Consider the following 27,723-nt stretch of genomic DNA (forward strand, 5'->3'; position numbering starts at 1 on the left):
GGGGAAGTAGCTGGGCTATTGAAGCTTCACTGATCCCCTGCCTGAGTCTTGGGAGGTTTTTGTTCGAGAATATATCACTGTGGGAGGTGTTTTAAGAAACTGCTGACAGTAATAGACTGCAGAGTCCTCAGCCTCCATGCCACTGATGGTGAGAGTGAAATCTGTCCCAGACCTACTGCCACTGAACCGGGCAGGGACCCCAGATTCCAGGTTCTTAGCCCAGTAGATGAGGGGTCTCGGGGGCTGACCAGGCTTCTTTTGGTACCAGGCTAAGCGGTCATCACCATCACTATCTGTTATACTCTCACTGGCCTTGCAGTTCATGGTGACTCTGTCTCCTGGAGAAGCAGACAAGGAGGCTGGAGACTGTGTCAGCACAATCTCACCATAGGAAGCTGCAAAGAAAAAGTAGAGTAAAATAAACAATATGTGGACTTCCTAGTTATTATGTAATTATAGATGTATTTAAGCCCACAAAGCCTTAAATCTGCCTAACTGCCTATAAAAGAGAGATAGTACAGGGCCTGTTTCAGAGAGACATTATAGTCTCTGTAAAACAGGCCCCACTTCTGCCTGTAAGCCCCTATCAGCCAGTGCTGGGTCTGACTCCCAGCTCTTCTAGAGGAAGGGTCACAAGGATTTTAACCCTTAACACTGCCTCTCCTGGAAACTGATCCCACTTTTTGGTCAGTCTTACCCTGAGCCCAGAGCACCAGCAGCCAGAGAAGGGGCAGAGACATCATTGTGTCAGCTGAACACCTGCAGGCAGAGAGCTCTGAGCTAAGAGTGAGACAGAGGGAGGCACAAAGACATTTATATCTGGAGCAGTAGCTGTGAAAGGTCCCCTGGGTATTTCTATGCAAAAGAAGTCCTGGCTCACAGGTCTCAGCCCAGGGCCTGCAGGTGCCAAACTTGGACAAGCTGGGGGAGAGGAATCATGAGTTGTGAGACCCCCCCCTTTTATCTATTTGATATTGTGACCTCGATAGCAGCATCTGCTCTGTGTCCCTTCTGGAAGATTAGATTTCTGAAGTCACTAGAGAGAGCTCTAAGCCTAGAGACATGGGGTGCTGTTAAAGGAGCCAGAACGTCAGAGTTTGGGGCTTGTTTCTCATTCTGACTCACTTCTTTCCTGAATGCAGAAGGAAGAATAGGAGGTCTCTAGGGGAGCTTGGGCAGGTCTCCATGCTGAGGACCTCTTGCTAAAGTGACTCCTGGTTCCCTGGGTGAAACAATGGGTCTGTCTAACCTTCCATTCTGAGGCATGAGGTCAGCACTGATGACTTATTGGGGGAGTGAGTATGTGCAGCAGGACTGAGAATTTTCTGTTGAGGAGACAAGAGATAGTGGGGGAGAGTAAGAGTCCAATCCACAGGGATCTTTTCTGCTGGTCCTAGCTGAGGTTGTTGCCTTTTCTAAAAGCTGGAGAAAACCTCCAAGCAAGACAACTTTGCAGCTGAGTCAGAAACTGGAGGTAGCAGAGGATGCAGGAGAGTGACTTCTGGGAGATGTGATTCTTCTAGCTGAATCAATGCACTTAGCTGAACAAAATCCAGCAGAGACAATGGGAACAGGGGGGAGAAGTAGAGAGATAAGTAGTATCAAGAACAGGTCAGTGTTCCTGTATCATTGGAGGTGGGAGCTACTGCTTTATGTATGCACTCTGGCCACTTCTGTGTCTCCTACGGATGCCCTTCCATAGGTGTTTCCCAGCTACTGACTTGCCTCACAGAAATACCTCTACATGATCCTTGCATCACAAATATTGTGTCTGTGAATGTATGTGAGTGTATGTGCACATGTGTGTTCGTGTGTGTATATGTGTGCTTGCACCCGCACCCTTCCATGCACATTTCTCATGTGAGGGCACTTTTGCCACCAATGCTAGATAGATTCATGTGAGTAAGGGGCCCCGGATTTATGGGAAAAATGCTTTCTTCCCAAAGCTTACACTATTTCATTGTGTCCTTCAAGGAATCTTGCATGCTTTTGGCATATGCATGTTGAATGACTCAAGTGTTTTTTAGAGTCAAATATAAGGAATAGCAAGAACAAGAGCTTATATTTTTTGGTACTTTCAGTCCACTGTGTGACTGTAAGATGTGATCCCATTTGAGAAAACCTATTCAGTGCTGATACATTCATCAACAATGACTTCAACAGAGAAGTAAGTCCTTATCATAAAGAGTTAATGGAATGGGAAAAGAAAGCATTTGTGTCACTGCTTAGAGATGCCACCTCATGTTTTTCAGTAGCAAGAGTATCTGTGATTTTTTTCTAATTCTTTGGAATCTTTCTTTCTTTAAGAAGTCTTAAGCCTTGATCCTTAAAAGTCCTAGAAATCATGTTACCTTGAATGGAGACTTTTGTTCATTTTTGGTCTGCTCCAGTTACTCTCTTCATTTTTAATTTGTAGTAATTCCCTTTCTTTGTGTCTCAAATGAGAACAGTGATAACACAAGCTCCACTATCAGTTAAAAAGAAAATAGTTTCTGGCAAAAATCTTGGCAGACTTCTTTCCTTTTTTTTCCATTTATAATTCTCCTATAACTTTCATTCCTAAATGCTCTTGACATGGCTTGAATTAATTGAATCTTGCATGAATAAAATTATGTTCCCTTCCAGTACTTGTCAGTGTTTTAGACAGTAATACTGCTTATAATCCATCCATATAAAATGTTATCTAAATTTTCTAATGCACTTCTATAAACCAGAGTTAGCATTGGTGGGCCATTGCTAATCGTTTAGCAAGTAAATCGAGAATCTGTGAGAGGAGATTTTGTTGCTGAGCTGTTTTGTCCTCTTTTTATTGGTGATTGCTTTTCATTGCTTCAACTTCCATGCTTCCTGACTTTTAAAAACAGACTTTTATCTGTTTCTCATTTTTTGTCCATCAACAGACTGCTTATCTCAATAAACTTTGAGCTGTTTTCGATGTGTTTCCCTCACCTGATTTCATTTTTCTGAAAATTAGGTAATGACACTCTTTTTTTTGTCTTATTTGTCATAGAAGCAGCTAGGTGATAGAGTGGACAGAGTACTAGGCCTGAAATCAGAAAGAGCTGAATTCAAATGTGACCTTCGATATTTCTGCCTCAGTATTTTCTGGTATAGAATACATGCCTCCCATAGTTGTAGTGAAGAACAGAGATAATGTTTGTAAAGTTCACAGGCCATTCATTCTATTGCCCATTACTGGTTATTTATTCTTTATATATGGAATATATAATATACTCCCTCATCACTTCATAGAATCTCTTCTTTCTTTTAAGGCTTAGCTCAGCAACTACCTTCTACTGAAGTACTTCTCATTCTTCCTGGTGTTGAGTTCCCTTTTCATCCCATTATTTATTTGTATATACCTAAACATGTACATGTTTTTCCCAGTTAGAATATAAATTCTTTTTTTAATTAAAGCTTTTTATTTACAAAACATATGCGTGGGTAATTTTTCAACATTGACCCTTGCCAAACCTTCTGTTCCAAAATTTCCTCTCCTTCTCCCATCCCCTCCCCTAGTTGTTAAATATATTAAAATATATGTTAAATCCAATATATCATACTATTTATACAGTTATCTTGCTTCACAAGAAAAATTGAATCGAAAAGGAAAAAAAAACTAAGAAAGAAAACAAAATGCAAGCAGACAACAAAAAGAGTGAAATACTATGTTGTGTTCCACACTCAGTTCCCACAGCCCTCTCTCTGGGTGTAGATGACTCTTTTAATCACTAAACAATTGGAACTGCTTTGAATCAACTCATTGTTGAAGAGAGCCACGTCCATCAGAACTGATCTTTGTATAGTCTTGTTGTTGCCGTGTATAGTGATCTCCTGGTTCTGCTCATTTCACGCAGCATCAGTTCCTTTAAGTCTCTCCAGGCCTCTCTGAAATCCTCTTGTTGGTTGTTTCTTACAGAACAATAATATTCCATAACATTCATATACCATAACTTATTCAGCCATTCTCCAATTGATGGGATCCATTCAGTTTCCAGTTTCTTGCCACTACAAAAAGAGCTGCCAAAAAGGTTTCTGCACATGTGGGTCCCTTTCCCTAGAATATAAATTCATTCAGGGTAGCCAAGCAATCAGCAAACATTTATTTAGTTTCTCCTATGTGTTTGCTGCTGTTACATGTTGAAGAGACCAAAAGAGACAAGGCATCCTTGTCTGTAAGATGCTCACATTCTAATGTTGGAAAAGTAATGACATGTAAAGAAAATCAAGTTGTTTACATGCATCTGTGTCTTTCTCTGTGGACTTTTATCTTCTACATGTCTTGTTTATACATAGTACATATGTAGGAACATTTTATACATATACAACCTGAATTTATGGTAAAGGTCATATGTTTACATGCATGATATATACACATGTGGCTATATACAAAAGCTATAAACATTGAACAAATACACATGCGTATATGTACAGCATGTGTCCATGTTATATATACATTATGAATGTGTGCATGCATGTGTGTGTGTTTGTGTATATATATATATATATATATATACATATATACATGTAGATAGATAGATAGATAGATAGATAGATAGATAGATAGATAGATAAATGGTGCAGGGAGGTCGATGAATGAGTGCTTGATGATTTTTATAAGTGGGTGGGTTTTATGTAGATTGGTCATTAGTTTTTGTAGTTGAAATACAGCAATGGTTTTTCATGCCATAGGTTATGGTCAGAGTCCATACTAAAACTGCTATGGAAATGAAGATAGTTTTTTTATTGTCCTTGCTGTTAATTTTTGGGGTTGTTGCTTTTGCTTCTAAGCCTTCGTCTGTGTACAGAGGCTTATGTATTGTAATTAGTGGGGGTTTGGGTTGTACTATTGTTGTGAGCTTAAATAGTACTTTTTTTAGGTTGATTGTGTTTTTGATTTATTTGGGGGGAATGCTGGTGGTGTTTGGTTATACTGCGGAGTATCCAGAGAGTTGTGTGGGTAATTTGGTGGCTTTTAGTATGTTGTTGTTAACTTTATTAATGGAAGTAGTTTGATTTATGATATCTGGAGAGGTTGAGATTGTTACAGCTATTGAGTTATTTGATTCGCTGGGTAATTATTGTGTGGGGCAGGATTGAAATGGGATGTCTTTATTATATGGTTGTGGGGGGGTGGGCAATGGTGTTGTTGGGCTGGATCTTGTTTATTACTATTTTAGTAGTTTTGGAAGTTATTTGAGGTTTTTAGTATATGATTAGTAGAATTAGTACTATAGAGATTATAAAGGATAAGAAGTAAGATTTAATAAGCCCTTTTTGGGTAGAAGCAGTAGTTGATGCTATGGTACTATGGAAATTTTCTTGACTTTTTGGTCCTGTTTTCTCATACCAGCTTATATCAATTAGTATGGTAGCAATGTGTTGACCTATTTGAAGACTATCTATCTATCTATCTATCTATCTATCTATATACACACACACAGACAAACATATCTATATCTGCATAACATAATTGCAGAGAGAGGGAAAGAGAGAGAGCAAACAGAGAACAAATCCAGAACTGGAAAAAACCTCTTAGAAAAAGGTTTATTAAGTTATCTGATGTAGGGAAGAGTGAAAAATGAAGTGACCTACTCCATTCAGTGTCTGAAAATTTTCTACTCTATGTGTTTAAATAAAGGAACAAGGAAACAGTGTCTGATTGGTCAACATCAAGGCAGTTTCCAGATGAGACACATAGGTTGCTTGAGATGTATTAAGGGAGAAAACTCCTTATATTTGGAAGAACAAGCTCAGGACCAGTAAAACTGGTAAACACAGAGAAAGGCAAGATAGAAGGTTGTGATCAGAGAAAGAAATATCAGATTTATAAACATGGAATTGGAACATTTATAGGCAATGTCAACGTCCAGGTTAGGACCATCTCTGGATGTAGTTGAGTTCAAGACAAGTTAACAATCATTTATGAAATACCTATACTATTCCAGACACTGAATGGAGTGTTACAGATCACAAGAATTGAGTAGACTGAGGAAGTGGAAGGTTGAGCTAATTGAAGGTCTGTCACTGTGTGTATATTGAGTCTTATAACATGTGGGCAGGGATCATTTTCTATCTTTATCTCCAGACACACTGCTAGGCTGGTGCTTAATATTAATATATTTTTTTCTGGTTGTGTTTTAAATCTTTCCAGGTAACAAAATCTAGCTCACAGAACAAACATGACACAGACTTTCTGTACAGAGACGCAGACACAGACAAAAGGACATGAAAGAGAACTGTCTCCTCTTTGCCAATAGCTATAAAATTTTGCCAAAAGCTATCCTATAGCCCTTCCATCTATTCTAGCATCCCAGAGAAGGTGAAAGGGTGGCAAAGGTTCCCTAGGAACTTTGCCTAAAATTGCAAGAATTTCCTAGTCTGCGTGGCCCCAGTCAAGGAAAACTTGCTGAGCATGGAGCTCATGACGACTCAGAGCAGCCTCCTTCCAATGACTTGGGGTATCTCTCTATAGGATTCTGGGAGAAAAAATGGTGGTCTTACCTTGACAAGGAGGAAATCAAGCCATGGGAGGCCAGACTCTCCCTGTATGGGTCACCAAATGTTGAAGTTGGGAAGGGGATCTCAAATGTTTCGGTTCATAGATGGGTCATATGAGGTGTCTCAAAAGAATTGGGAAGCTTGAACCCATTTCCTGGTCAAGGGGCCAAGTTTTACTGTAATTATAATGCCAATTGGAGCAGGCTAATTTACAAAAGAAATTAGCAAAGAACCAGGAGCAGGGAGACACATTTATCCAGCTTTCTATCATTGACATGCTAATTCTATGGCCCATAGGTAGGGTCAGGGAATTGTGGTGTTGTCTTCTTTTGTATAATATGATCGTTCTCTGGGAGCAGGTTTCTTGGGGAGGTTTTCTGGAGGCAGCCTTAGTTTCAGTTCAGAGTGATAATCACTTCAAATGCAGCCAGTTGTTAAAGTAGTTCTTTATTGTCTCTTCAAAATAGCCCAGTTAGCTTTCTTTGGTTCTGAGAGTTCTTGTTACTAGTCTTTTGCCTCTGCCAGCTTCTGTCTCTAGCTCAACGCTGACTCCTGGCTTCTCCAACCCCTCAATTGACTTCTAGCTTTCAGTCTCTTCAACTCACTTACTTCTGACTCCAGAAGCTCTTTATATATGATCTCTTAAAGGTGTGAACCCAAAGGTTGACTCCTCCTCTGAGAGAGTGGGATTGTGGGAGGTGTAAACTCTCATACTGAATCCTGACATCTCCCAAACTTGTGAACTAATGTACGAGCTAATGTGTGAGCTCTCAAAGGTATAAACAAACATAAACATTGTTTTTAGCAATTCTAGTGACTTAACCCTTGTAAGGATTCTAACAGGGAGTTGTCTCTGATTTGGTTCTCACTGACCAGAATATCAGCAATAAATTGAGGAGTGGCTCCAGAATTTGGTTCTTATTGACCAAATTATCACTCAGCAGTGAATTGAGGAGTGGTCTATTCAGAATCAGACAGGAAATCCCTAAGGCAGACTCCAAAGCCAGAAGTTTTAGGATTACTGATTTACTGTTAGAACAGAAGACCCCTTCCCTAGATCAGGGGACCAAAATCATTGCTGTCTCCCCTAAAGCTATATTACATCATTGAGATCATTGGGAGCGAGAAAAATGTAAGATTAAAAAGAAAAGAAGAATTTGGATTTTGAAGGAATTTCAAAGTCAAACAAAGAATGAACAATATTTATGACAATGAATGGGGGAACAGGAGAATTAGTGGAATGGAAACCTCAGTATGAATCAGTAGGTGACCTATTCAGAATATACAAAAAGAGAATTCACTATTGGGATTTATTCATAATTAAAGGTTTCCAAACCATATTTCTGTCTGAATCAACCTCTTACATGCAGACATGTAAAATTTGGAATTGAAACAGGGGAGACTCCTGGACTCTGAGGTGCCTCAACAGTATCTAGTTAGGAAATGTTAAAGGGTCTCCTAAACCTGTCTTCTTAAGTTGCCATATTTTCCAGAAATCCTGGAACTGGAGAATGCAGAAGCTATTTTTAACGTACACATTCTGTATGTGTCAAGGAGAAACTGTGCCAATCCTTATTGACATTATTTGTTACTTGCATTTCAAGCTGGACTTTCTGTGTGTCCTTGGGAGTAAATACAGGAGTCTGTTGGTTTGCACCAGACCAAGAAACTGCTTATGCAGGTGAGACCCTAATCGATGAGCAGACCCTCCTATCAGTCTAGTCTAGCACTACCCAAGGGAAAAATGTAGCTTTTGCCACCCTAGCACAGCATGATTTCTCTGCCCCTCTGAAAGGGGCAGTTCCTGCTCTCTTTCCCCTGCCAAACCCCTCCCCTTAGGAAGAGATTGTTATTCTTCCTCTTCCTTTTTTTTTTTTTTTTTGCAATTTCATAAATATATAAGCTTCTGTTTGGATTGTGAACCACTCTCCTCTTCATGTGGTGAACAAAAAGTGCATAAGAGCAGATTCTGATTAGGTATGGGTTTGATACCAGAGATTAAACAGAGAGTATAAAGGAATATAAAATATTCCCGTTCAGAGTTAAAGTTAGGGCTTCCAAAGAAGAAGCAAGCCTCACAATCAGTGAATGATTTTTTCAAACATGATTTTGAAGGTACCAGATAGGAGTGGCTCTGCTCTGGGTATTCCAGGGCTTGCCTTCTGAGCCATAGAATATCTGTCTGGGTAGGAAACGGCCTTTTCTATTCAAGGTTATGGGAGGACTAGACCACTACTTGAAAAAAAGAGAAAAAATTCCCCCCTTCTCCATCTAAACAAAGTCATGATTGTGTGAAGATAAAGGCATCAGATTTGTTCATATAAAATACATTTGGGAGAGCCTCGTGATTAGTGATGTGGAACAACGCATGACATAGACATCCATCAAAGAATGCAAAGATCTGCTATTTATTTACTTGTTTGAAATTTTATTTTTATTTATTTTCCCCAGTTATATGTAGGAACATAAGTGTGATGACCACGTATTTAAAATCAGTTAGAGTCAGGAATTCAGGTTAAGGGAAAAATCTTCAATCTTTATTCTCAGTAGAGTTTGTAAAGAAGGATTGCGATAGCAATATGGGCAGCTGCAACGGGAAGCCAGCCAGCAGAGGTGAAGGGGGATTGCAGGTAAAAAGAGGTTGGAAGTGAAGGGTGGTCAAGATAGCAATGCGAGCAGCTGTGTCAAGACGGCAGCCAGCAGTCTCTCTTTCCGCTTCCCTTTCCACTCCCTTGCCTCCACCCACCAAAATCGTCATTTCCTATACAACACATCAGGACTTACACAAAGAGTGGGCGGGGGCCATTCTTTCTGAAGCATATAGATTAATAGAGTATGGTTCAATTACTATTTAGCCTCATGTGTTTGGGACCTCAGTGCATCAACTCAAGCCTCAGCCCATTACACATAAGTTATCAGTTTGTCTTATAATTTTTGATAGAAAGACATGATCTATAGGGAGAAGAAATTTCAAAGGTTTTAGACAAAAAATAGGCAGGACCTCTTACAGTAGAATTCTAAAGGAGATAACAGTATAAGAAGGAATGGGGGAATCTAAAGAATGATATTCTAAAGTCATTTAGAGAAAAAATTCAGATGAGAAGCAAAAGAGATGGAGGCTTGGGGAGAGATTCTAAAAAGACTATTGCAAATGCAGATAGTACTCAGAGAATGATTTCTTTTTAAAATTATTATTATTATAGCTTTTTATTTACAAGATATATGCATGAGCAATTTTTCAGCATTGACAATTGCAAAATCTTTTGTTCCAATTTCCCCGACCCCCTCCAATACATGTTAAATATGTTAAAGTATATCTTAAATACAATATATGTATACATATCCATGCAGTTATTTTGCTGTACAAAAAGAATTGGACTTTGAAATAGTGTACAATTAGCCTGTGAAGGAAATCAAAAATGAAGGTGGACAAAAATAGAGGGATTGGGAATTCTATGTAGTGGTTCATACTCATTTCCCAGAGTTCTTTCTCTGGGTGTAGCTGGTTTAATTCATTACTGCTCTATTGGAACTGATTTGATTCATTTTATTGCTGAAGAGGGCCACGTCCATCAGAATTGATCATCATATAGTATTGTTGTTGAAGTATATAATGGTCTCCTGGTCCTGCTCATTTCACTCAGCATCAGTCCATGTAAAGTCTCTCCAGGCCTTTTTGAAATCATCCTGTTGGTCATTTCCGAGAATGATTTCTATATAAAAGTAATCAATCAAGAAGCAGTTCTTAAGTGTTTACTTTGTGCAAGAAACTATGCAAAATATTAGAGATAGAAATACAAACAAATATAACAATCTCCATCCTTAAGTTTATTTTATAATGGAATAAGACAATACATAAAGAGAAGCAAATAAGAGAGAGTGGCTGGAGATGGATAGAAGGCAGCTGGTGAGAATGTGGAGATGTCCTTGAAGTAGATAGAGTGAGATAGGAATAAGGTGGGCATGGCTGGAGCTTCTTCAAAAATGGTAATGTGGGCTTTGGAGTCACTAATCCAAGAAGGGTTTCTTCAGGTGGGAATGTTTCTTTCATCTTCCCTTCTCTTACTTCCATCCTCCCTCACTTCCTTCCATCCTTCCTTCTTTCTTTCCTTCCTGATGAATTGGTTTCTAGTCAAAAAAAGAACCTTTCTTAAAGAACTCGAAAAGAATTTTAAAAGCCAACTAAGAAGTAGAAGAAAAATAAAAAAGAAATGAGAGGCATATAAGAGAGTCAGTAGTTTAAAAAAGAAAAAAATGATACCTTAAAAATTAGAATTGGGTCAATGGAAGGTAATGACTCTATGAGTGTCAAGAATGTCAAACAAAATCAAAAGAATGAAAAGGTAGAAGAAAATGTAAATACAATCAAAAAGGATTCTACTGCAGTATCTGGCCCCTGACAATCTCCACAACTCAGGCACTTCAGGGACAGTCTTCCGTTCTCACCTTAGGCAGGAGAAGTGAAAACAGGGACAGGGAGAGGCAGGAAGCCCCTTTATCCCAACTCACATGAGGTACTCAAGAGAAGACTGAAACCTTGAGCATTTATCAAGCTTGGAACACTCCTGCCTTCCTCTGTGCAGACAAGTGGATAGATCTGGAGTTTGGAACCTGGTGGGTTCAAATATCATATTGGATCCTTACTAGTGCTTCATTTTCCTCTTATGTAAAATTTTTGGGGAAGTGGTTGAACCCAAGGACATCCAAGGACTTTTCAGCTCCAGGTCTATGATCCAAGGACTCTCCAGTCAAGAGAACTGGAGTAAGATTGTTTACATGGGGAGAATAGTCAAATTCTCTGAGTCCCAGAATGACTCCACCCTTTTCTTCTTGTCTGACTCTTAGCACAGAACCCTGGACAGCCCAGAAGCACGCATTGAATGCCTAGAGAGGCAGAGAGGACACATGTGTGTCCCCCACTGCAGGTGGGCTCTGAGGCAGGGGAAGTAGCTGGGGTATTGAAGCTTCACTGATCTCCTGCCTGAGTCTTGGGAGGTTTTTGTTCAAGAATATATCACTGTGGGAGGTGTTTTAAGATGCTGCCCACAGTAATAGACTGCAGAGTCCTCAGCCTCCATACCACTGATGGTGAGAGTGAAATCTGTCCCAGACCTACTGCCACTGAACCGGGCAGGGACCCCAGATGCCAGGTTGGTAGCCCAGTAGATGAGGGGTCTCGGGGGCTGACCAGGCTTCTTTTGGTACCAGGTTAATAGGTCATCACCATCACTATATGTGATGCTCTCACTGGCCTTGCAGTTCATGGTGACTCTGTCTCTGGGAGATGCAGACAAGGAGGCTGGAGACTGTGTCAGCACAATCTCACCATAGGAAGCTGCAAAGAAAAAGTAGAGTAAAATAAACAATATATGGACTTCCTAGCATTTATGTCATTATAGATGTGTATTTAAGCCCACAAAGCCTTAAATCTACCTAATTGCCTATAAAAGAGAGGCAGTACTGTGCCTGTTTCAGAGAGACATTATACTGTCTGTAAAACAGGCCCCACCTCTGCCTGTAAGCCCCTATCAGCCAGTGCTGGGTCTGACTCCCAGCTCTTCTAGAGGAAGGATCACAAGAACTTTAACCCTTAACACTGCCTCTCCTGGAAACTGATCCCACTTTTGGTCTCTTACCCTGAGCCCAGAGCACCAGCAGCCAGAGAAGGGGCAGAGACATCATTCTGTCAGCTGAACACCTGCAGGCAGAGAGCTCTGAGCTCAGAGTGAGGCAGAGGGAGGCACAAAGATATTTATATCTGGAGCAGTAGCTGTGAAAGGTCCCCTGGGTATTTCTATGCAAAAGAAGTCCTGGCTCACAGGTCTCAGCCCAGGGCCTGCAGATGCCAGGCCTGGACAAGCTGGGGGAGAGGAATCATGGGTTGTGAGACCCCCCCCTTTTATCTATTTGATATTGTGACCTCAATAGCAGCATCTGCTCTGTGTCCTTTCTGGAAGACTAGATTTCTGAAGTCACTAGGAAGAGCTCTAAGCCCAGAGACGTGGGCTGCTGTTAAAGGAGACAGAACGTCAGAGTTTGGGGTCTGTGTTTTGTTTCTAATTCTGCGTCACTCCTTCTTCCTTGAATAGAGAAGGAAAGATGGGAGGTCTCTGATTGAAGCTGGGCAGTTCTCAGAGGAGTTCCTGAGACATCCATGCTGAGGACTTCTTGCTAAAGCGACTCCTGTTTTCCTGGGTGAAACAATGGGTCTGTCTCTCTTTGCCTCCACCTTCCATTCTCAGACATGAGGTCAGCACTAATGACTTATTGGTGGAGTGAGTATGTGCAGCAGGACTGAGGGTTTTCTGTTGAGAGGATAAAAGATACTTGGAAGGAACAAAAAAGTGTGATCCAAGAGGATTGAGAGTTGTTGCCTTTTCTGAAAGGACTGGGGAGGAAAGCCTGTGGGATTTAGGTGAAGGAGCATGATTACATCTGCTTTGCTCTTGAGTAAGACATGAGTTTGCAGCTGAGTCAGAAACTTGAGGAAACAAAATGTACAAGAGAGTGACTTCTTGGAGAAGTGATTCTTCTAGTTGGGTCAATGCCTTTAGCTGAACAGTATCCAGCAGAGACAATGGGAACAACGGGGAGAAGTAGAGAGCTAAGTAGCATCAAGAACAGGGTTCCTATACCATTGGAAGTGTTCATTACTGCTCTCTATATGTACCATGATCACATAGGTGCATATCCTTCCATAGATGTTCCCAGAGTACCTATTTGTATTACAGAAATGCTTCTTCATGGTGCTTGGACCACAAATATTGTGCTTGTGTATGCATGAGTGTACATATGTGTGTACATGTATGTCCATATGTGTGCGCTCATGCACCCTTCCATACATATTTCCTTTGTATGTGCACTTTCCTCACCAATTCTAGGTATATTTGCATGAGAAGGGGTCCCAGATTTATGGGGAAAATGCTCTTCCCCCCTGCTTAAGTTATTTCATTGATTCCTTCAAGGAATCTTGTGTGGTCCTAATATTTGCATGTTGAATGACTCAAATGCTTTTTTAGAGTCAAATATAAAGGATAATAACAACAAGAATTTGTATTTTGTGGTACTTTTAGTCAATTGTGTGACTGTAAAGATGTGATATTGTGTGGCACAGCAAATCCTAACTCAAAATGACTTCTTACAGGTCTCTCAAAGTGAAGAATAGAAGCTTTATTTATGATCTCATGAGAAATGGATATCCAATAAACTGGGGTTCCCCAGTAAAGAGGAGGTGACTCATTCAGAAGTCAGGGGAGATTATATAGCCACAAGCCACAAGAAACCATGACAACTTCCCCTCCCCTTGTCCAGTCGATTCTCATTTTCTTGCTTAATGCTTGAAAGTAACATAAACTTGTTAAATTTTTACCTGGTTTTTATGATAGTCAGTTTCACAAGGTTTACAACTGTTTCCAGAAGTGTTTAATGGTGGTCAGTTTTGCAACTGTTTACTTTAGCCAGTATGAACATCCTGTTTCCCAAATTTCCCAGATAAACTGAATTTAAGTTATAAGTTCAATCTACCACAATTAATGTCTCTTTGATTCTTGCTCAGTGGGGAGTCAGATGAAATAGGAATGACAGAGTGTCTCAGGCCCAGGGCATTGTGGAGTGACCCTATCTGAGCCAGTGGTTCTTTTTTTGATGATTCTACTCATGGCTGAAGAGGAACAAGAGTCCAATGAGTTGTCGAGGAGACTGTCTGGGTTTCTATTGGAACCAGTGTAGGTAAGTCTTTCCATCACTGTGTAAGATACTCTGACTGGCCTTGCAACTGATGGTGACTTTCTCTCCTGGGGTCACAGACATTGAGTCTGGAGACTGAGTCAGCATAATTATAGAACCTAAAAGCAAAAATTAATGATTAACCACCATGGAATAAACAAAACAGAGTTTCCTTTCATTTTGATTCTTGGCCCATAAACACCTTGGCTCTTCAAATCCCCTTGACCTCAAAGAAATCCACATGCCCAATTAGACTCTTTTGAGTTATCTCCCCAGAGATTCAAAGAGCCTTTGAATTCTTTCATTTAGGAAACATTTCACTTCTTCATGTTGTATTGTCCCATGTTCTCACCTGAGACCCAAAGCATCAAGAGTCCACAGATAAGCTGAGAGAGACACTCCATTTTGCAGTGATTCCTCTCCTATAGTGGCTTTGCCCCCAAGCCCAGTTAGTTTATCTCACCTGTGTCTGCAGGTCCTCCCCTTGGGGTTCTTTTAATGCAAAGCAAGTGGGAAATGGGGTGTGGTTCGGGAGCAGAAGTGACTGATTCCAGCTCAGGGGAAGGAGTTCTTCATATCTTGAAGGTATCTCTATTTCTGCTACTTTGTGTGACATATGTTCCTGCAATTCTTACCTATCCTTAATTTTTCTTTTTTCTTTTTTAGTTTTAATCAGTTTTATGGTTTCATGTGACTGCTAGCAGTATGTAACATGTTGAGCCTGGTGTTAGAATCCTTACGAAGTGTTAACTCACTGGAATTGATAGAAACAATGCTTATGAACTTAAGTTTACACCTTTGAGAGTTCACACATTGACTCACACATTGGAGTTCACAAGTCCGGGAGATTCACGAGTTACATCTGCCACAATCCCACTCTCGGAGGAGGAGTCAACCTTTGGGTTCACACCTTTAAGAGAGGAGTCAGTGGAGGAGTCAGAAGTAAGTCAGTTCCAGAGATTGACAGAGCCAGAATTTAGTTGGGAGAAGATTTAGAACTGGAGATTCAGAGGGAGCCGGAGGCTGAAGCTGGCAGAGGTAAAGGACTAGCAATAAGAGCTCTCGGAACCAAGGAAAGCTAACTGGGCTATTTTGGAAGAGACAATAAAGGACTGGATTTTATCTCCTGGCTGCATTTGAAGTGATTATTGATTTGAACTGAAACTAAGGCTGCCTTCAGAAGTGCCCTGAGAAACCTCCTCCCAGAGAATGATTATATTTTTGAAAAGAAGAGAACACTACAATATTATATCAAAATCACTCCTTTCCCCCATCTCCTTGCCTTAATAGCAAGTAATCCAATATTTGTTAAACATGTGCAATTCTTTTATATATATTTCCACAATTATCATGTGGCACAAGAAAAATCAGATCAAAAAGTAAAAAATGAGAAGGAAAACAAAATGCAAGCAAACAACAACAACAAAAGTGAAAATACAATGCTGTGATTCACACTCAGTCCCCACAGTCCTCTCTCTGGGTACAGATAGCTCTCTTCATCACAAGACCATTGGAACTGGCCTGAATGACTTTGCTATTGAAAAGAGTCATGTCCATCAGAAGTGATCATCATAAAATCTTGTTCTTGCTATGAAATCTCCTGCTGATCATTTCTTATAGAACAATAATAACCCATAACATTCATATGCCATAACTAATTCAGCCATTCCCCAACTGATGGGCATCCATTCAGTTTCCAATTTCTTGCCACTACAAAAAGGGCTGCTACAAATATTTTTGCATCTGTGGGTTCTTTCCCCCTTTTTATGATCTCTTTGGGATCCAGGTCCAGTAGAGACACTGCTGCATCAAAGGCTATGCAGAATTTGATAGCCCTTTGGGCATAGTTCCATATTGCTCTCTGGAGTGGTTGGATCAGTTCACAATTCTACCAACAATGTATTAGAGTCCCACACACTGCTTGTCTTTTTAAAAAGACATATCATAAATTCTTTTTTTAAAAGTTTGCTTTTCTGTGTTTCATTCCAAACTTTCCTCTGTTCTGTTCTCTTCTGTGTATTTAAGAATGTTTCAATGTGTAGTATTTTTCTCTAAAATATAATGTTCTCTGGGAACAGGTATCTCAGGGGGCTTCTGGGAGCAGCTTTTCTTTCAGTTCAATAATCTCCCCAAATGCAGCCAGGAGTTAAAGTCCAAATCCTTTATTGTCTCCTTCAAAGTCTTGTCTCCTTCACTTGGGACTCAGCTAGTTTTTCTGGAGGTCTATCTCTCTCCTGGGTTCCAAGAGTTTCTGCTCCTGCCTGCCTTCTCTGACTTCTGAATCTACTGGACTGAATCCTTGCTTAGGCTCCAAGAGCTTCTGATGGGCTTCTCCTTTCTGGCCCTGAGAGTTCCTCCTTATATGCCCCACACTGAGAATACATCAATCATTATATCATTAGGAAAACATTATTTGTTGTAGGATTAAATCAATGCTCAACTAGATTTAACCAGTCTCCTCAATTCCACTTACTTAGCACCTTGTTTCAAGTTCTGGCCCATAACATCAACAGATCTATTTTTTAGATCCCCTCCTTCTGATCTATTTTTTAGATCCCCTCCCTCTGATCCCAAATAACTGAGAGAATAAAATGCCAAAAGAAAAATGTAGCAAATAAGTGTAGTCAAATAAGCTGAATTACCATGGAAGTCACTCCCTAAAATGTATTTCTCTGTATTTCAATTCCATCTACTAGATTATATGTTGTCCAAAAGTGTCTGTGCATATACCATATTCTGATGGTGAGTAAAGTTATCTTCACAAAAGTTTTTATGTGTTTTGACCACAGGGTGGAATCCCTGCCTACTATGGTAAGCGGGCCAAGGTTGGGTGTAACAGAATTTTTAGAGTACTTTTTCTAGCCCTTCATCACACCAGGAGGATTATCAGTCCAATCCTCCTAAAAAGATGCTGGAGGCTGTGGAATTCCACCACTGATTCAGTTCAGTGGAAAGATGACCTTAAAATCTGGGCTATTGTAGGATTATGACTACAGCTCCCAGTGTATCTGCCTGCACTTGCTGCTTCATCACCTACTTTGGACTCACCCATAAATTGGATTAAAGTAAAGCAGAGTTTGTGAAGTAATTGGCCTCATTCTTTTTTTCCAGAGTCATAAGAGCTATGTGACACAGAACTTCTAGTAAGCAGAGTTTCGAATGAGACTACTTTTACTTGGAGATAACGTGTCTCTGACTTTTGTGGATATTTTGTACCTACTATTCTTAGTATATCATTTGTGAGGAAAGCTGAATAAAAACATTCCCCACTTAAATCTTGGGGGGAAAGCATACTGGTTGCAGTTTGAGCCAATCTTATTAGAGAATAATATCTGGCTCACATGTGCTATACCTGGAACAATGAGGTGTAAGAAGTAGCCTTAAGCTTAGACTAGATATTTAGACCACATACTGGTCTGTAAGAATATCAGATACAATAAGGTGAGCTTATGCAGGTTTGTGTAGGCTACAAATAATTTATGCTTTGAGATCAGCAGTTCAAGTTTCCTAATCCATCAAACTCCATAATCATTCAGCCTATTTTTTTTTCAAATTGTCCAGAAAGGGAGTCACGTTTTCTTTTTTGGTATGATATCATTAAACATTTTTTTTCTTCATCTCGTTTTACTTTTTCTTTATTTTAAACTTAAAAAACAAATCCTTTATAATAAATGCTACACATTTTGTTCAGAGCTGTCCATATTTGCTTTGCTTCCTTATAGGTTTTCTTTTGTTTTCAGCATGCACTTTTTACTTTATTTATTTTCCTCATTCCTTCCCAAGAACTTGATCTTCCTGCAAGTGCCCACAGCCAGTGGTGTCCCTGCTTCTGCACTTACCAGGCACCTTCTGGTTTCTACTTGCATAGAATTGCCTCTCAGCAGCACAGCTAGTCCTAATACTCCTTATTCTTCCCCTGCTAAAACCTCGCCCTGTCTGGGAGATGAAGACTCCTGTGGCTCAGCCAAGGCTACTTCCTAACTCAGCTAACCACTGGGCTCACTGCTTGTTGCTTTGGCAAAGCTTGTCTGGAGATATTCATACGTTACATGGGCCAAGCATCCATATCCCAAGAGGACCATTGTTCTGCCCCAATTTTTGTTTATTTTTTATCACCCTACATTTGTCCTGAGATGCCATTTTATCTTGTTTATAAAGGAAACCTGAAGAACTTGGAATTTTCTGACCTACTTGGCTCCAACGTAGTGATGCCATTTTGGTCCTTTCTGATTACAAAGGACAACAACCAACCAACTTTAGGATCATATGGAAAAGTAGTTGGAACTCAGAAGAGACCTTGAGGTACTCTCCTCAGATACTTGTGCCCACCAGTGTTTGTGGTTTTTTGGAGTAATTTATTTACAGGGGTCCATGGTGAGAGTCTGAGGTCATCCCCCAATACTTATCCAAAATATTGTAAAGCAAAACCTATGATTTCTCAAGGGCAAATCTATTTCATTGATCTGATAAAATCTAGTCTCATAGCATCCTAATTCAATACTAGTAATAGGTACTTAGCAAATGCTTATTGAATTAGTTTCATTGAATTGAAGTTAAATTTCATCTTCTTATTCTTATATTTTTTATAATCTTGTCAAAGAAAGCAATAACTAGTCTTTATCAATGGACATGTCATTGGATTATGTGCCAAGCAATGCTGAATACACTAAAATGCCATTACAACTAAAGTTTGTGATTTATGAGCTTTTTTGCTTATAGGAGTCAATCATAGATTGTACAACAGAAGGAGGCCCTCAGACTGTGGATGCAGTGATCCTATTAATCCATCAAAGACTACTGACAATTCTAGCTATGGAATAAGATTGCTGAATAGTGTAACTATGAGAAGAGCAATCCTGCCACCTTTTGACCACAAGGACAAGTGGCAGTAGGCATTCTTAATGTCCATCATATTGAATGCAAGTTATGAAAATGCAAATTGCTAGAGCTAGAATAGACCCCTGAGAAATCCCCTAGAATTGTTTCACATGAAAACCTTGGTAGATGAGTCCCTTTCCAATAGGAGAGATTGCTCTGAGACTCCTGAGTACAGCAAGGGAAATGTATATATTTTCACCTTCAGGAAAGGTTTAGATCACTAAGGTTTCCCGTGTAAATTAATCTGTCTGGAGCAAGTGACAGTGTCAGCACATCAGAGAAGTTCTAGCCGACATATGCATTTGATCTTTCATCTTTACCATGGCTTATTCTGAGGCTGGAGAGGTACACACAAATATGCATATATGTAGTTGTATACACACACATAGACTTATACACACCGAAGTTCTGAAGCCTTCATTGAACTGGGCTTTTCTTCCTAGATAAAAAGGTGAAGGGGCTAAAATTGCCACTTTATCCTTAGTATTATCTACATAAAACAAATCTAGCCTTGGTCATTCCTATTTAGAATTAGATGATGGCTCTCTTTCATTTATGATCTTGGGGGCCACATTAGAAGATGTACTCCTAGTGCACTGAATGATGCACTGATGAATCAGAGATGGAGATTAATTTTTATGACTATTTTTTTTATTTCTAAATGTCCCAGATCACAGGTTTGAGTGCTGAGAAAAGGAGATTAGTAATGTTGCAAATATCAGTGGTTTAAGTAAGAAGGTGATACTGAAAGGACTATGAGGCTCTGCCTCAGCTAAGACTTGCATGGACAGAGCAGGGTCAACTCTGACTAAATGACTCCCTAGGAAGCAGTTATTCCTAATAACTGAAGTAGTGGCACTGCCCAGGGAGATTTTTGTTTTTGACTGGAGCACAATGGGTGGTCTCTTATCACCTGCAGACAGTAATAATCTCTGACATCCTCAGGCTCCAGGCTGCTGATGGTAAGAATGAAATCTTTCCCAGATCCACTGCCTTTGAACTGGACAATCATTCCTGGCTTAAGATTGGCAGCCCTAAAGAACAATCCCTTAGGAAATTGTCCCTTTTTCTTTTGGGAACCATTATAAATAGTCGCTAATACCTTCCCTGGCCCAGCAGCAGAGAGATGTGACCCTCTCTGACAGACAGGGAAGCTGGAGACTGAGTCAACACAATGGTCCCATTGGCATCTGATGTTGAAAGGAAAAATCCTCCCACAAAAGTCCTCGTGTTAATCAAAGTTTAATTACTTTCAATTAGAACTGGTAACTGGTATAAGGGGGCTTCCAATACTCAACATTCTCCTAAATATGAATGTTTGTTAATCCCACAAATTAGAAGTGGGAATAAGACCTTGAAAATGATTCCCCCACGATAAAGAGATCTAATTCAGTTTCAATTGATCAAGGATGGACAGAAGCAGCTATACCCAAAGAAAGAACACTGGGAAATGAATATAAACTGCTTGCATTTTTGTTTTTCTTCCCGGATTATTTCTACCTTTTGAATCCAAATCTCCCTGTGCAACAAGAGAACTGTTCGGCTCTGCAAACATATATTGTATCTAGGATATACTGTAACTTAACATGTATAGGACTGCTTGCCATCTGGGGGAGGGAGTGGAGGGAGGGAGGGGAAAAATCGGAACAGAAGTGAGTGCAAGGGATAATGTTGTAAAAAATTAACCTGGCATGGGTTCTGTCAATAAAAAGTTATTAAAAAAAAAAGAGAGAGAGAGAATGATTCCCCCAACCCCACTTCATACACCATCTTTCTCAAGACAGAGTAGCAGGAGGCAGAAAAACTGAGCCAATGGCATCAATTCCATGCTGTGCGCTGTCCAGTGCTGATTCTGTACTGAAGCTGGGAACAAGCTTATAGATAATGACTACAGGAGGAGGAAGGGACTTTGAAGGAGCATGGAAATCAGCCATTAAGAGGGCAAAGTTCTGAGCTTCTGGCTACAGAGCTGATATGTTTCTAAACCTCAGAATCATACAGTTATCCTAATAAGAAGGGTTAAACTACACATTCAGCCTCAAGGATGATTGTCTCCCCCTCGTTGCTAATGACATAGATTAATTCCAAAGCTTTCTAGTCTTACTCTTGCTGCAGACTTTGGGGGGTGAGAATGGGGAAGTCAGAAAGACAGAGACAGATAGAGAGAGACAGAGAATAAGAAGGCAGAACTGGATAACCACCATCCACTATCTGTCTGTATCTAACTTCTGTCACATCAAAAATAAAATTTTCTTTTTATCAGAAACATGAATATACTGGGACAACTTGATGTGCTAAACAAAGAATCTATATGATCATGTAGGAGACAAACTTCCTTCCCAGTGTGCATAATAATTTATAATACCATGAGATGACATACTTTTATGGCCCTATATTCTACCAGGAAGATTCCCCCTCCTCTACGTCTTCTTGGTGATTTCCCATTGTGACTACACTGTGTCAGCATAGATTGTTTCTTGCACCATCCATTCCTATTATATTCCCCATTTCTTTTAAATGATTGTTTAACATGACCTACCTGACAATGGTGAATGCAGACACATGCAGAGTATCTTTGTGCAAAGATTAGGATGGTTGTGAGGGTGTCTGACGGGATAGAAATGACAGCTCTTCTCTAAAACATTGTTGGTTTCTGGTTCACTTATGTTGAAAGACACAGTCCAGAAAAAAGGGAATAATTCTAGTATTAGATTTGTCCCTTTGTCACAGATAGGATCTCTAAGATCTATGATCATGGCAAAGAAGACTGAGCATCTCCTTCCTCTAGTCTCTAGTTTCTTGAACATGAATATGTTCATTCTGTTTGCAGGAGTAGTTGAAATGAGAATAACCTAACCACTGGAGTTGTGAGTCCAAGCCAGAACTAGAATCAGGGAAATAGGCTTTCCTCCCAGGTAGCAATATAGAAAAGAGCATATCCTTTTATAGGAAATCTCTCCCTATCAGTCATCTTTCTTTGCTTGCCCCAGATTGTCTTGACCCAGGATCTTGTGGTTTTTATGTTTCTTTTCTTGACCTGGTCTGGGGTTCAGTGCTGAGGTTCATTATAGGATCAGGTAGAGGCATCATGTACCAATCATTTGAGTACTATAGCTATAGTGGACATAAGCCTATTTTTCCTCAGTACTTATCCTTATTTGTCTCCCTTCCAATTTCTCCCCACTGGAGTCCTTGTCTATTATTGTCAAATACCCCCTTTATACTTGATCTTTTATATTTCTTCAGATTTCTGGTGCTCACTGAAACATTTCTCCTGAAGAGAACATTATCTTTCTCCAAGGCTCGCTGTTTCATCTCTCACATTCCCTAAGACATAAGGCTAGAAAGAGAAATTATCTTCTCATCTGTTGTCTTCACACCTGGGAGAAACTGCATTAATTACCTGTTTTCTCATAATCTCTCCAGCATTTATCATTTTCCTTTTTCTATCATCTTAGCCAATATGATGGGTATACAGATGTATTTAAAAGTTGTTTAATTTGCATTTCTCTATATGGCTTTTGATAGCCTGGGTTTCTTTTTTTTCAAAATCTATTCATATTCTTTGATCATTTATTAATTGAAGAATGTCTTATTCTTATAAATTTGATTCATTTCTATGTAGTTTAGAAATGAGAACTTTATCATAGAAACTTGTTGCAGTTTTTTGAAGTTTCCTGATTTTTCTTCTAACTTTAGTTGCACTGGCTTTTTTGTTTAAAAATTTCTAATTTTATGTAATCAAAATTACTCATATTCCTTCAGTGTACTTTTTTAACCTCTTGATTGGTCATGAACTCTTCCCCTATTCATCGTTCTGACAAATCATTTTATCTATTTTCCAATAATTTGCTTATGACATCCCTCTTGATATCTACATCATATAACCATGTGAGGTTATTTTGTGGTGTGAGAGCTCTTCTAGACTAATTATCAGTTTTCTCAACAGGTTTAGATAAATAGTGAGTTCTTGTCCCCCAAAACTAGGGTCCATCAAACTCTAGTCACCTTAAACGATTCCACTGATCAATCTCTCTGTTTTTTATTTAGTTCCAAAATGATTTGATGATTATAACTTTGTAGCACAGTGTGAAATGTAGGTCTGCTAGACTCCCTTCCCATTTGAAAAATTAAATTTCCTGGCATTATGGATGTTCTTCAGCTGAATTTTGTTATTATTTTTCTAGCTTCATAAAGATATTCTCTGATAGTTTTATTGATATGGCATTGAAGAAGTAAACTAATTTAGGTAGTATTATTTTTATTATATTGTCCCAGTCTACTCATGAGAAATTAATATTTCTACAATTATTTAGGTATGTATTTCTGTGAACAGTGTTTTAAAATTATGTCCTGGTAGGTAGATTCATAAGTATTTTATACTGTTGTAAGCTATTTCAAATGAAATGTCTTTATCTCTTCCTGCTAGAACCTAACATAAATGCTGAGATTGATATGGTTTATTTCACATCCTGAAACTTTCCTAAAGTTGTCATTTGTTTCAATTAGTTTTTAATTGATTTTCTAAATAACCATCATATAATAATAGGCAACATTTAAATAGCACTTGTGTTCCAGGCACTATACCAAGTATTTTACTATTATCATCTCATTTGATGCTCACAACAACCTTTTGAAATAGATGTTATTATTGTCCCCTATTTAATGGATGAGCAAACTAAGGTAAATAGAAATTACTCAACTTTCCCAGTTTCCTAGCTAATATCTGAAGTAGGTTTTGAACTTCATTCTTCTTGAACCTAGGTTTGACATGCTATCTATTATATCACCATAATAATTTTGTTTTCTCTTTGCCTATGCTTATGTCTTCCATTTCTTTTTCTTATTTTTATTGCTTTAGATAGTGTTTTTGGAATAATATTGAATAGTAATGAAGATAGTGGACCTACTTATTTTACTGTTATGGGTCAGAACTCTAAACTTGAAACAAAGGATTCTTACAAGGTACTAAGTCAGTGGAGTTGATAGAGACAATAGTTATCTAAATTAGCATGGTTCAGTATGATTGATCTGATCCTACAAGGAGATGTTACAGGCCAGAACTTGAAACAAGGTACTTAGGGGAATTGAGGAGACAGTGGTTAAATCTAGTTTAGCACTGATTTAATCAGTTAATGATGGTTTCCTAGTGATATAATGATTGGTTTATACTCAGTGTGGGGCATATAAGCTAGGAGCCTCAGCCAGGATTCAGTCGGGGAGTTTCAGAAGCCAGAGAAAGCAGGTAGGAGCTCAAGCTCTCAGAACCACAGCCAGACTGAAACGCTCTCCAGAAAGCTGCCCAGCCCCAGGAAGGAGATAATAAAGAATCTAGACTATAAGAAAGCTAACCAGGTGGCAGAAAAGGAGATAAGACTTTAAAAGGGACAATAAAGGATTTGGACTTTAATCCCTGGCTATACTTGTGATGCCCGAAAGGAAGGCTGCTTTCCAGAGACCCCAAGAAACCTCAACAGAGAATAATACATTTTAGAAAAAATTATTACATTTTACTCCTGATCTTATTGGAAATTCCTAATGTATATTCACTTTAGAAATAAAATTTATTTTATATAAAACATATATTTATATATAAAACAATAAAACATTTATATATGAAACTAATAAAACTCTCTTAGTTTTTAATAAATACTACTTATTATTTTAAGGAAAGAATAATTTGTCCCAATACTTTCTCATGCTTTTTAAATAAAACAAATGCTATCTCTTGACAAAAGATCTTTTTTGCATCTATAAAGTAATCATACTTTTTTGTTGGTTTTGTTATTTACATGATCAATTATTATGTTAATAGTTTGCCTAATATTGAACTAACCCTATCTTCCTGATTTAAATCTTGACTTGGCATAATACATGATCATTTTGATATGTTGCTATAGTCTCTTTGCGAATTGTTTATTTTAAAACTTTGCATTAGTATTCACTTGAGTGGCTTATAGTTTTGTCCTTCATTCTTGAAGAGGACCATGACATCAGGGAGGTGATTCCATGACTTACAAGTGAATTGTATTTGAGTGAGGGAGATTGTGCAAGGTCATCAGTCTCACTTTTCCCTCCATAGCCATCTGCATCCATTGGCAAGATATAGATCAGGATGATTGAAGATGGCCCTGGTTGAAATGGGAAACCTTGGCCTTTTTAAGCTAAGGTCTTCAAATAGGTCTCAGTTTGACGGAGGTCACATTTATTCAGTGATTAATTCTGAGGAGCACTGAGGCAAAGAATTTCCTCCTTAACCTAGTCCAAAAAAATGTAAATAAATAAATAAAGAGAGGTAAAGCCAAGATGGCAGAGTAAAGACAAAGATTCACCTGAACTCTCCCCAAAACCTCTCCAATACCTGTAAATAATGACTAAATATTTTAGAGAACCCAAGTCCATAAAACATGGAATAAAACAATGTTCCAGCCACAACAACTTAGAAAGTCAGCAGGAAAGGTTTATTATGCCAGAATGATAGTGGAGCGCAGTCCTGGCACCAACAAAGCAAGAAGAAGCTTGAGAGCCACTGAATCTGCAGTAGCAGAAACTTCTTCTGGAGCTCTCAGTTGGTAGATTGTAGGGGGTCAAACAACTGGTAAAAAGAAGACTATAGTTTTCTTTTTGCTAGCAATGGGGGCAGACTCTATTGCTTTGCCCATACTCGTGTCTGGATCACAGACCTGGATGGCAGTCTTAGGGTGAGGAGAAGCACTAGCACACACACCTCCATTTTTTGGAAGAAAATTCTGACACATAAAAAAAATCATGTAAAGAAATTCAATGTTAGCAACTGTTTAAACTTCATGTAAGTCCATTCCTGCAATTAGGTGCATGAGATTAAAGGAAAGAATCTGGGAACCTTGGGAGGATAGGGAACCAAGACACCATTGAGTAGATTAGGAACTGAGCCAATCCCCTCTTCAGTGACAAAGGCTGCAGAAAGCCATCTAGTAGCAGTGAAACCATTTGTGTGCCCTTGGTCCTAAAAGCAATGGACAGGGCCTTGCGCTTTCTTTCAGTAAGGCATCCCTTGAGAGAGAGAATAGAGGCAGAGATTTCTAGTACAGATGAAAAGAAATGGACATGGCCCTGCCACCTACTCTCATGGAACTCCCCCAATGCCTAATGGGAGATACACTCCAACCTGCACAGGAGCACACATTATCCTGAGCTAAGCAATAAACTATGGTTCCCCAGATGCAGGAAAGGTCTCTACCTGGAGGGTGAGAGAGATTCACCTTGACTCTTATTCAAGCCCATGTCAAAAAGCACCCTATGGGACCAGTGTTGGCAAGACTGGAGAAAAAAGAATCTGATCTATATCATAGCAGCCAAGTAGCAGAGAAGACAGAATTCAGGACCTGAGTTCAAATATAACCTGAGATCCTTCCTCCTATGTGACCCTGAACCTTGTTTGCCTCAGTTTTCTCATCTGTGAAATGAGCTGGAGAAGGAAATGGGCCACTCCTCCAGTATCTCTGCCAAGAAAACCCCCAGTGGGGTCATGAAGACTCAGACATGAAAGAAGAAGAGCAACAAATTTTCTGTCATTGCTACAGAGAACTCAAGCAAATCCTCCTCAGGAGGAACATGGCTCCCCACAAGAAAAAACACTTTTTGTAGAGGCAAAGATATCAAGTGGACCTGAAATGTCAGTACTTCCCTGTTGGGATTTTCCCTTTGGTTTTCCATGGGGCTGTGCTACCTCTCCATCTGTCTTGCCTGTACAGACAAGGCTTATGACTAACAAGGCTGAATTAGAAAGAAGGGGACTTGGGAAACTAGAACGGGAAGCCCTGGGAAACATGAAGTCTCTCAGAGAGCAGGGAATGCTCTGCAAGAACACCTGCTGTTTTGCTCTGAGGCCATTTAACAGGCTGGAGAGATTTTTGTTCAGGTCTGAAACATTGTGGGAGAGAGAAGCTTTTATCCTGCAGACACTAATAATCTGTAACATCCTCAAACTCCAGGCTGCTGATGGTGAGAGTGAAATCTGTTCCAGACCCATTGCCATTGAACCTGGCAGGCACCACAGAATCCAAGCAGATAGCTTCCTAGATGAGGGACCTGAGGGCTTGGCCAGGTTTCTGCTGGTACCAATGTAAGTAGGTAATACCATATTGGCTTAAACTCTCACTGGCCTTGCAACTGATGGTGACTCTTTCTCCTGGAGAGCTGGACAAGAAGATTGGAGACTGGGTCAGCAAAAGAGATAGAAATATGTTCATGTCCAAATCAAGTTGTAGGAATGAGGCAGTTTGGGCCAAATGTTGTATTTACTATCAACAAGAGACAGAAACCATTTTTTCAGACATAATCTTGTAATCTGGGGCCTGATCATGTTTATTAGCCTCTGTCTTTTTATGTTGTGTCTAAGTTTGCTCACCTCCAGGCTCATTACTTTTTTATCCCTGAAAACCTGTAACCTTCTAAACGCCTTCATTGGGGTCTTACCCTGAGCCCAGAGCACCAGGAGCCAGAGCAGCTGCCATGGGGAGCTCATCCTGGCCTTCAGAGACTGTGCAGAGAGCACCCAGAGCCCTGAGGGGGCAGGAAGGAGGGAGGAAGCTTTTATGTCCTCAGCAGGGCTTCCTGCGGCTCCCTTGGGTCTTCACA

General features: G+C 39.6%; 1 gene segment (V, D, J or C); it reads right to left on the reverse strand.

Moving 5' to 3' along the window:
• Positions 1 to 27,633, reverse strand: LOC127547555 (immunoglobulin kappa variable 3-11-like). The segment is given in 3 exon segments: positions 1 to 172; positions 11,614 to 11,836; positions 27,562 to 27,633. Coding segments are annotated over 3 exon segments (429 nt in total).
• Between the last annotated feature and the right edge of the window lie 90 nt (positions 27,634 to 27,723).

Source organism: Antechinus flavipes, chromosome 2 (genome assembly GCF_016432865.1).
Source record: "Antechinus flavipes isolate AdamAnt ecotype Samford, QLD, Australia chromosome 2, AdamAnt_v2, whole genome shotgun sequence".
In the NCBI taxonomy this organism is placed as follows: Eukaryota; Metazoa; Chordata; class Mammalia; order Dasyuromorphia; family Dasyuridae; genus Antechinus; species Antechinus flavipes.